This window comes from Phocoena sinus, chromosome 17, assembly GCF_008692025.1.
Source record: "Phocoena sinus isolate mPhoSin1 chromosome 17, mPhoSin1.pri, whole genome shotgun sequence".
NCBI lineage: Eukaryota > Metazoa > Chordata > Mammalia > Artiodactyla > Phocoenidae > Phocoena > Phocoena sinus.
In genome coordinates, this window is record NC_045779.1 from 23,499,994 (window position 1) to 23,512,175 (window position 12,182).

The window sequence follows — 12,182 nt, forward strand, 5'->3', positions numbered from 1 at the left end:
AAATAAATATTTAAAAAATAGTTCAACACTTAGAGTTTGTTTATCCCCATGATTTACTCTGACTTTCAGGGCTAAGTGTCATTAAGAGAGAGCCTCAGCTATAAGTACCTATGTGATTACTTAAGAAGGCACAATGCTAGGCCACAGCAAGTGACCGCTTGAGAAGACAATTCACATTAATAGGAACAGAGATGGAGACTAGTATATTATCCTTCCTGCTTACACTCAAAAGACCTTCCTCCACCTTAGTTTTCTCTGACTACTAATAGGATAATCAGAGAGTCTGTATGGGAGAGAGAGGAGAGGTTTGCTCAATATCACAAAGACTCCTTCTATAAGGCCTGGTTTGGGCTGACATCTTTTTACTGTACGTTCTTTTTTGGCCTAATATACTTTATTTTTCCTTTTGCAACCATGAAATGTTCTTGTGTGCATAATTATAGAATACAACCAGTGTAACGAAAAAATAAAATAGTATAAACACTATAAGCTAATAAAACAAGTACTAAAACATGCTGAGTCATGGTATATTTGGTATATATCTTAGGCATATTTTACTGCAATAAAAAAATTTCAGAGTAACCTGTACAGGACAGAAGACTAACATTGTGAGACAGTACATATGCTGTCTATTACAACTGCATAATGGGACCCAGGTGAAGGAAGATTCCAACATCCTGACAAAGACACCAAAGAAATTAAAGCATCAAAAAACAAACAAACAAAGTCAGACATTAAAAGGGAGGAATTCTGCATACCATGGTAAAGCTGCTTCTTTTTACCAAAAAAAAAAGGAAAATGTCAAAATCATTTCCATATCCCTTTGAACCACAGTGTCAAATTATTCTTCTTTTAATGTATCCATTACCCATGGTATACAAGAAATCCTCCCTTGAAAATAGGAATGCACCAGAGAAAAGATATTCCAAAAGGCAAGAAAATTACATAGTGGACAAACACAACCATCCAATGTGGCATCATAATCTAAGCACACTTGTCTCAAACGAGAGCTAGGCTGCAGTGATGGTTCAAACTCTCCTTACCTAAAGGAATGTGAAAAGGCTTGCAATCTGCAAGAAGCCAGAGTAAGCATTAAAAAAGAAAGGAAGTTCTGGTAAATCTAAAACAATTAAATAACCTACTTTTAAAAAGATGTGTAAGGTTTTAACTGAAATCTGAAGGGCTACACAATCGAGTCAGCACAGAAAGAAAAGAGAGCACCTAAGAGAAGTATATATAACTGTCAAAAGGGTTTAAGAGAGCCGTGTTTATTACATTGTGTTGAAAATGATAACAGTCCAAATACAATGAGCAAGGCATTTGGTTGTTTTGGTACAAAGTATAATATCAATTAGCCAAACTTATTCAACCAACAAAATTCTGGTTGTAAAATCTACTTTCCCCACAAACGGAAAACACAAAGTCATGCAATCTGAAGGATTGTTTTTTTTTAAACACAAATCTTTCATGCCAACAGAAGCACAGACGATTTAATCCACATTTGTCATTTTCAGCGCTATTTTAATCCACAGGGTGGGTGGCGCAAGGCACGGGTGGACACAAAAGCACTGTGAAGTGGTTTTACCAAAATGGCCAGGAAAATTCTGCAGACGCACTGAAAATATAAATACAAAATAAAAAGCAACAGCTCAAAACAAGATTTGGGCCTCGGCAGGAACATAAATGGTACAAAGCAATGCACAAACGAGCATGTTGTAAGCACACCATGGGATAAAGATGTACCTCCCGGAAGTGCAGGCAGGATTCGGTGCTCCGGGACTCATCCCCATCAGACACCAGGCTCCGCCCACAACCACAGGTTTGCAAACGCATACTTACCCGGTGTGATCAAGAACGACTTAAAGGACAAAATTCACAACCAGAATTTTTCAACAACCTTAAATGTATTCATAAGATGATCAGTTTGAAGGCTATGCCTAAAAGAGTTTAGGGAAGCATTTCGGGTCCTGGTTTGAAGGAATGCCCTCCCTCACTCAAACAGAGAGGAATCCAGCATCAGCCAGAACCAGACAGGAAACAAACGTAACCATGATAACAGATTTTAATTTGCCTCAGCTTAATTAAGCCAGGAAAAATGAGGACGTACTTTACGTCTTCCAGCTTTTTGGTGATGACTGATCCAACAGATGAAAAAGCAGCTGAAGCCTTCTGTCCAGCCTGAGATAAGGTTTCAGAGGTCTTCTTGTACCTATATTAATTTATAAAAGAACAAAGCAAAGAAAGTAAGCTAACCTTTCCAGTATCCATTATTTAGAATTCAGTGACGACCACCTCTTGAGAACTCTCAAAAAAAAAATTTAGAACATCTAAAACTCTTCACAGCCACCAGGTCAGCATCATCACATCCACCAGGTCAGCATCACCACATCATCTTTTACTTAACCATCATTTCAGATACAACCTTCTGCAGTGCTCTAGGACAGCCAGAAAGATAGAGGCCTATAAAGGCAGGGCCAAAGAAATCCGGGTAAGGGCTAAAAATAGTCATGGAGCCAAGATCAAAATGAGCCATAGGTTGAATGAAATTATGTCTCTTTATTTTTTCCCTTTTCCACTTAAGCTAAATAAAACAAAAATGAAATCAGATTCCTCACATGTCTTTCACAACTTTATCTCCTAAAAAGGGGCCAGAAGCAAGGTAGGACCCATGGGTACTTTTTTATTATCCAAATCAATTTTGGGGGCATAAAGATTTTTTTTTGAATTTTGCATATCTGTTGAGCTATCAAATAAGGACCAGTGTATTCTCAACGGGGTACGTAAAAGGTACAACACTTCAGATGACTTGAGTGGGATATTTGCTATAGCACAAAGGTATAATTTACCATCTCCCTCCTCCCGTCTACACAGGGATTAGTGAAGGGAAAAACTAAAACAAAAATGAGAGAATATGGTACTTGCACCAAAGAGGTTAAGATCCCCACATTGTAGAAAGGAATGCTCAGGCATTTTTACTTACCCCGTCAAGATCAAATACTAAAAACAAAAAAACAACCCAGTTTATGATGATACAAAGAATGGTGTCCTGCATGTTTCCCACTGCCTACTTATATGGGCAGAAAGTGGAGGTGGTCACCCTCGTGCTGTCATGTCAGGATGCAGTCAGCCTCACTGCTGCTGGTCACCAGCTCAGCAGATGGGACTGAACAGAGAACACAGTTCGGAGACTGTCACTACAAGCCTGCTCCTCCTTGTGTCGGGAAACAGAACTGCATCATGACACTGTTGGATCAAAACCGTGTGACCAAAAAGACCAAAAGATTAAGGGGTGGTCCTCTGCCACCAGCATACATCAGAGATGGTGACCTGAGAATCTTATGGTATGTATAGAACAGGGTAAAAAAAAAAAAGGACTGGCTCTGTACTGGGCCAGACCTGAGTTCAAATCCTGCCTCCATACTTTGAGAGGTTTGCGACCTCAAAACTTATCTGCTCCTGTTTCCTTATCTAGGGCTATCTCACTACCCACTCTACTGGGTTATTCTGAGGATTAAGCGACTCATGTATATATCTGCTAAGTCGATATATAACGTTTTTAGAGCTTAGATTTTATTTCTTCAACTCACGTATGAGGCTGGTTTTCTTTCTGTTCCCTAGAACAGTCTGAAAGACTGAAGTTAGAGAAGGGTCAGATACACTTGAGAATGGGGGGACGGGGGGTGGAACGGGCAGTGCCCTGCGCAGTACAGAGAAAAGCTGCAGAAACGTCCTCAGTGCCTTTCGATCCCGTCCCCAGACAAAAAGGGCAAAGTGTCCTTTACAGTTTCTAGAACAATGTAGAATCAAGGGAACATACGCAGACGTGGCTGTCACATCTTGCCACCCTTTGGCGATGTTCTGTTTTAGTTCCTGGAGCGAATTGATCCCGAGTTTCCGCTTGATCTCCGTTAGGTGCTTCTCTTTTGCTGCTAACACTTGAGACAGAGTCTGGATTTCTTCTTCTACCTGTGAGGAACAGGGTTGGGGTAGGTATACAGTCATTCAAAAAGTTAAGATGGTTAGCACAAAACTATACTCAAAATTCTAGTCATTTTAAAACATTTTTGATTCATTTATCTGCCCCTTTAAAAACAACATATGATATGTTGTTACGTAAACCAGTTACATGTTGATCTCTTCTGTAAAGCTGCTTTCCTCTCTTCTCTATATTTCCATCTTGACACATCCCCAGTTACCTCACAGAGGCTGAGGGCTCAAACCTCCACGCAGATAATATTCAAACTACTCTAACAGCCACTCTCCCAACTGCTGGGTCTGCATTTCCAGCTGAACACTGCTGCTTGAATGCCCATAAAAACTCACATCTTGGGCTTCTCTGGTGGCGCAGTGGTTGAGAGTCCGCCTGCCAATACAGGGGACATGGGTTCGTGTCCCAGTCCGGGACGATCGCACGTCTGGAGCCTGTGCTCCGCAACAGGAGAGGCCACAACAGTGAGAGGCCCGCGTACGGCAAAAAAAAAAAAAAAAAAAAAAAAAAACCTCACATCTGTGTTTTAAGTCAAACTAATCTCCATCCCCACCAAAATACACACAACCATGCCAAATCAAAATCCAACTTTCTTGCATATTTCATATGAGTTTATACTCTAGTATAAACCGGAGCTCACACTGTCAGCCTCTGTACCTGCTAAAGTCACAAGCATAAATAAACCACACTGTCTCCCCCAGAGAGTCCTGCAGAGGTGTGGACCCTCTGATGCTGACTGACCAGCCTCAGCTTGGTGGTTAGAAATGGGCTCCCAACCCAAGGTCAGCCAACCCATCAAGTGGCCACCAGCCAGTCTCATTCAGGAACGTAGTTTAAGGGCTTCCCTGGTGGCGCGGTGGTTAAGAATCCACCTGCCAATGCAGGGGACACGGGTTCGAGCCCTGGTCTGGGAAGATCCCACATGCCGCGGAGCAACTAAGCCTGTGCACCACAACTACTGAGCCTGCGCTCTAAAGCCCACGAGCCACAACTACTGAAGCCCATGTACCTAGAGCCACAACAAGAGAAGCCACTGCAATGAGAAGCCCGCGCACCGCAACGAAGAGTAGACCCCGCTCACCGGAACTAGAGAAAGCCTGCACGCAGCATCAAAGACCCAATGCAGCCAAAAATAAATAAATAAATAAATTTATATATATATATATATATATAAAAGAATGTAGTTTGAGAAACTATGATCACACTGAGAGTAGAAGCTTGGATAAAGAAGCCCTGAAGTACAGGTGGGGCTCAGTGAGATTCTGAGATGTTTCAGAAGCTTAAATATACTTGAGGAGGCCAAAACCATAAACAGAAGCTATGAAGAAAAAAAAAAAAAAAAGACTTACAGAGTACAGGAAAAGCCTAAGTCAGGAAAATAGAGGGAAAGGGCAGACCCACAGAGAGAAACGGACACCTGGTGGAAAAGACTTTTGTCCCAGGAAGTTGAAAAACTGGGTCCCTAAAGTACAGTTGGCCTTCTGTATCCACGGGTTCCACAACCACAGACGCAACTAACTGCAGACTGAAAATATTCGGAAAAAAAAAGTTCCAAAAAAAAAACACCTGAACTTGCCACGTGCCGGCAGCTATCTACATAGCATTTACATCATACTTACATAGCGTTTACATTGCCTTAGGTATAATAAGTAATCGAGAGATGATTTAAAGCGTATGGAAGGATGTGCATAGGTTTTATGCAAATACTACACCATTTTATAAAAGGGACTTGAGCATCTGTGGATTTTGATATCCACAGGGGTCCTGGGATGAACCCCCTGCAGATACCGAGGGCCGACCATACAGTCATTAATATTCAAGACCCTTAGAAGAATGCTTCTCTTGGCTGGTGGCAAAGCCATATTCTTAGTCTTGACCTACACAACACTTCTATGAGCTCAAAGACAACATGGCCTGTAAAAACAACAGAGTATTGTTAAGCGAACTGACAGTACTCAACAAAAGGAAAGAAGGATAAATCAAATGTGATGTGGCTGCAGCTGCCAAAGGAAAAAAAAAAGAATAACATACTCTCAGATGGCCTTAATTAGCATACAGGCCCATAACAAAAATAATCCTCTGTGCTTATGAGACAGGACCACACATACTGTACCCTTTTGGGAAGTCACAGTCTGAGAAGTATATTGACAAAGTGGAATATGAGAAGAAAAGGGCAACAGTGATGAATAAGGTTCAAAATCAAGTAAATTAAATGACTTGCCCTAAGTCACCAAAGTAATAATGTAGGAACCAGAATTTTAACTCAGGTTTTCTGAGTCCACTTCTCAGTTTACTGGCCAATTCTCATTGCACATTGTTAGCTTTCTAATATTTCTCTTTACCTGAACTCCAAATTTCAGATACTTCAAAGACTAGACTTAAAGGTTAAGTTTTCTACCCCTTGACCCATCCCTGAGGTATTCACTTGCCCTAATGAAAGTTAGAAAGAAAGACCACTGTAAATCTTTCTGACCAATACATGACCCAGTACGTTCCCTGCTTTTGTTGTTGACTGTGCTGCTAACATACCTACCTAGCTCAAGCTCAGAATACCGTAGCAACAATTCCTTAATTATGGAATAATGAGTGGAAGAGTTACCACAAAGCTATGGTAATTAAGATTGTGTTATAGAACTAAGAGTCCAGAAATAAACCTGCACATTTATGGTCAACTGATTTCCAACAAAGGTACTACGATAAGTCAGTGGAAAAGAGTATTTTTTTTTTCCACAAATGGTGCTGGGACAACTGAATTTCCATATGCAAAAGAATGAGGTTGGATCCCTAAGTCAGACCATATATAAAAATTAAGATAGATCAGAAATCTAAATGAAAAAGCTAAACAATAAAACTCTTAGAAGAAAACACAGAGGTAAATCTTAATAACCTTGGATTAGGCAGCATCTCTTAGATATGATACCTCAAGCACAAGCAACCAAAGAAAAAATAGATAAATTGACATCCTCAAAATTTAAAACTGATGTGTTTCAAAGGATAGCATCATGAAAGTAAAAACACAACTAAAAGAATGGGGAAAATACTTGCAAATTATATATCTGATAAGGGTCTAGTATGCAAAATACATAAAGAGCACTTACAACTCAATAACAGAAAGGCAAATAATCCAATTAAAATGGACAATGGATTTAAATAGACATTCTGCCAAAGAAGATATATAAATGACCAATAATCATATGAAAAGATGGCCAATACCATTCATTAGTAATTAGAGAAGTGCAAATGAGATACTACTTCACCCCCACTAGGATGGCTGTAATCAAAAAGACAAACAATAACAAGTGCTGACAAGGATGTAGAGAAATTGGAACCCTCATACATTGCTGGTGGGAATGTAAAATTGTGCAGTTTGGCAGCAAAACAGTTCAATAGTTCCTCAAAAAGTTAAACATGGAGTTACCGTATGACTCAGAAATTCCATTCTTAGGTATATAACAAGAGAACTGAAAACATACGTTCAAACAAAAACCTGTACATGAAGGTTCACAGTAGCATGATTCATAATAGCCAAAAAGTAGAAACAATCTAAATATCCAACAACTGATCAATGAATAAACAAAATGTGGTATATACCTATACAACAGAATATTATTCAGCCATAAAAAGGAATGAAGCACTGATACGATTGCAACATGGATCAACCTTGGAAACATTATACTAAGTGAAAGAAGCCTGTCACAAAAGATCACATGTTGTTTGATTCCATTTATAGGAAATGCCCAGAATAGACAAATCTATAGAAATAGAAAGTAGATTAGTGGTTACCAGAGACTGGAGAGAGGGAAGATTGGGAATGAACGCTAATGGGAACAGGGTTCCTTTCTGGGGTGATGAAAATGCTCTGGAATTAGGTAGTAGTGATAGTTGTATAACCTTGTGGATATATATAAATCAAGGAACAGTACACTTTAAAAGGATGAATTTGATGGTATGTAAATTATATCTCAAAAAGGAGTAAAAAAAACTAATGTTTCTTATCTCTATTTTATTAAATTTCTACAACTGTTTCAAGCAGTGACTCTAATGTAAAAAAACTGAACCTTACCATTTTCTTTAAATGTAAATAATTTTATTATATCTTATTATCATTATTATGATATCATGGTTATTATGATAATACTGTGATATCACAGTGTCATATATGATATGAGGTAAAGTAATAGTATATCTGCCATATCTCATAGAGTTTTCAGAAAAATTGAATAAACTTCTGATAAAACGTGAATACTATACAAATAAAAGGATAAATGCACATGCATCAGAGTTCATGAAGACCTGGACACAAGACTCAGTGCTGCAGTACATTACCTTATGACCTTAATCTCCATAATCTTGGATTAGGCAATGGTTTCTGACATGTGACAACTAAAGCCCAAATCACCAAAGGAAAAACAGATAAATTCAACTTCATCAAAATTAGAAACTTCTGTGTGTCAAAGGGTGAAAAGAAAGTGAAAAGGAAAACACACAGAATGGGGGAAAACGTTTACATATCATATGTCTGATAACTTCATTTGTTAAATAACATTACATAATCTATTGGGAGATTTAGACCTACATTAAGTGCTATTACTGTTAAGTTAATATTACTGATAATGACATAATTATACTGAGAGCAGGCAAGGATTTGGAAAAACTACTCTCTCACATACTATGAGAAATCTTCTGGATAGCATTTTGGCCTTGTTGGTGTACACGGGAATGACTCTGTGACCTTAAAACCCAGTAGACCCAGGGATTCTACTTCTAGGAATTTATTCTAAAGAACTAATTAAAGAGGTGCCTAAAGGATTATATGTAAGTACTTCCATCAGAATACTGTTCATAATAGCAAAAAAGGGAAACAACTAAATGTTTATAAATAATATGCCCATTAACTAAAAATGAGCTTAAAGCAATTAAAAAATGGGCTATGCAGCAATTTAAAATGATGCTTTAGAAGATTATTTACTGGCACAAATTTTTTTTTGAAATTCAGTTAAGTGAAGAAAAGTTACAGATGTGTATTCTGATGCCTTCATAAAATACTGAAATGTTATAGCAATACATAGATAGCAAAAAGTCTGGAAATCTGGAAACAGATAATCTAAATCTTTTACACTGTAGGTATTTTAATTTTCTTTGATTTTTTTTGTTTCTGCACTAAACATAAATAGCTTGTGGAAAAAGTATTTTTGTTTTATCTTTTCAAAATAACAATATTAGGCATGCACGACACACTCAATATTTTTAATTCTTACTCTCCTCGTAGGGCTTATCACCAATCTGCCTTGCCCATCCTATCCCCACCTAGTTTATAAAATCTGATGTAAAAAAAGTGGATTGAACAAACAGATAAGTGAAAAAGAAACAGGAATCTTGAACAACACTATAAACCAACTAGAGCTAACAGACATAAATAGAACACCTCACCCAAAAACAGTAGAATACACCTTCTTCTCAAATGTACATGGAACATTCTCCAGGACAGAGCATATGTTTGGCAACAAAATAAGTCTCAATAAATTTAAAATCATACCAAATATCTTTATCAACCATAATGGAATGAAACTAGAAACCAAAAACAAAATGAAAATTGGAAAATTCATAAATGTATCAGAATTAAACAGCACACTCTTAAACCACCAATGAGTCAAAGAAGAAATCACAAAGGAAATTACAAAATACCTTGAGACAAATGAAAACAAACACACAGCATATTAAAACTTATGAGAAGTAGTAGGAGTAGTGCTCAGAGGAAAATTTATAGCTGCAAATGCCTACATTAATAAAGAGGATTTCAAATCAAGAACCTAACTCTACACCCTTACAGATCTAGAAGAAGAAGTGTAAACTAAACCCAAATCTAACAAAGGAAGATAATAATAAAGATTAAATATAAGCAAAATAGAGAATAGAAAAACAATAGCAAAAAATCAATGACGTCAAAGGCTGTTCCTTGAAAAGGTCAACAAAATTGACAAACCTTTAGCTAGACTGACAGAGGAAAAAAAAAAGAAAAGATGCAAGTAGCTAAAATCAGAAGTATAAGTGGTGACACTACTACCAACCTTATAGAAATAAAAAGGATTATAAGAAAATATTATGAACAATTGTATGCCAACAAACTAGATAACCTAAATGAAATGGATGCAATCCTAGAAATTCACAAATGGTCAAAACTGACCCAAGAAGAAACAGACAATCTGAACATATCTATAACATGTAAAGCAATTGCACGAATAATCAAAAATCTTCCAACAAAGAAAAGTCCAAGACCAGAAGGCTTCACTGGTGAATTCTACCAAACAAAGAAGAAATAAGGCCAATTCTTCTCAAATTCTTCCACAAAATAGAAGAGAATGGAAAACTTCCTAACTCATTCCAAGAGGCCAGCCATTACCATGATACAAAAGCCAGACAAAGATATCACAAGAAAACTTGAAGTCAATCCCTCCCATGAATATAGGTGCAAAAATACTCAGCAAAATACTAGCAAACCAAATCCAGAAGCATATTAAAAGGATTACACACCATGACCTAGAATACATACACCTAGGATAAAGTGGGATTTATCCTAGGAATGCAAGGATGATTCAACATATGAAAATCAATCAATGTAATATACCATATTAATTGAATTAAGATGAACACATGATCATCTTAATAAGGTGCAGAAAAGCATTTGACAAAACCCAACACCCTTTCATGAAAAAAACACTGAACAAACCAGGAAGAGAAGGGAACTTCCTCAACATGAATAAGTGCATTTATATAAAAAACAAAAGCTATCACCATGCTGAATGGGGAAATATTGAAAGCACTTCCCCCAAGATTAGGAACAAGACAGGGATGCCCACTGTCACCGCTGCTATTCAACGTAGCACTGAGGTTTCAGCCAGATCAATAGGGAAGAAAAATAAATAAAGGCATCTGAAATGGAAAGGAAGAGTAAAATGACCTTTAACTGCAGAAAATATAAGATATAAGATAACTGCATTATCTTATATATAGAAAATTCTTAAATAATGCACAAAAAATCTATTAGAGCTAATAAGCAAATTCAGCAAAGTTGCAGTATACAAGATTAACATGGAAACTTCAGCTGTATTTCTATACAGTAGCAATGAAAAATCTGAAAAGTAACTTAAGAAAATTCCATTTATAATCACATCAAAAAGAATAAAATACTTCAATATAAGGTTAACTGAGGAAGTATAAGATTTGTACACTGAAAACTATAAAACATTGCTAAAAGGAATTAAAGAAGATCTAAACAAATGAGAAAACACTCCACATTCATGGAGTGTAAGATTTAATATTGTTAAGGTGGCAACACTCCCCCAAATCAATCCTCAGATTCAATAAAAGTCCTATCAAAATCCCAATGGCATTTTTTGTGGGTAGAAAAGTAGATTCTAAATTCATATAGAATTGCAAGAGACCTTAAATAACAATTTTGAAAAAGAAGAAAAAGGTGAAAATGTCACACTTCTCGATTTCAAAACTTACTACAGAGCTATAGTAATCAAAAGAGTGTGGTACACTCAGAAGGACAGACATATATATGAATATATCAGAATTGAGAGTCCAGAAAGAAACCTTTACATCTATGTGAAATGATTTTTGACAAGAATGCCAAGAGCATTCACTGAGGATAATCTCTCAACAAATGGTGCTAACAAAACTAAAGTCACATGTGAAAGAATGAAATTGAACCCTACCACAAACCATACACAAAAATTAACTCAAAATGGATCACAGGCTTATATAGAGGAGAGAAGTTTTAGAAGAAAACATAGTGCAAATCTTCATGATTTGAGTTTGGGAAATGGATTCTTAGATGTAATGCCAAAAGGACAAGCAACTAGAGAAAAAATAAACTGGACTTCATCAGACTTTAAAACCTTTGTGCATTAAAACACTATGAAGAGGGACCTCCCTGGTGGTCCAGTGGCTAAGACTCTGTGCCCCCAATGCAGGGGGCCCAGGTTCGTTCCCTGGTCAAGGAATTAGATCCCACATGCTGCAACTAAGAGTTTGCATGATGCAACTAAAGATCCCACATGCCGCAACTAAGATCCAGCGCAGCCAAATAAATAAGTTTTTTTTAAAAAAGACACTATGAAGAAAGTAAAAGGACAACGTATGGAATGGGAGAAAATGTTTGCAAATTACATTTCTGATCAGGGTCTAG

General features: G+C 37.2%; 1 protein-coding gene across 2 annotated transcripts in view; it reads right to left on the bottom strand.

Annotated features, from left to right (window-relative positions):
- The window catches only part of TPD52 (tumor protein D52), a 121,550-nt gene that overhangs the window by 17,011 nt on the left and 92,357 nt on the right, over nt 1-12,182 (bottom strand). For both annotated transcript variants that reach the window (XM_032610010.1, XM_032610009.1), the window contains exons 3-4: nt 3,818-3,966; nt 2,108-2,209 (exon numbers count right to left, since the gene is read on the bottom strand). In XM_032610010.1, the coding sequence (XP_032465901.1) occupies nt 2,108-2,209; nt 3,818-3,966 (251 nt within the window). The remainder of the gene's footprint in view (nt 1-2,107; nt 2,210-3,817; nt 3,967-12,182) is intronic.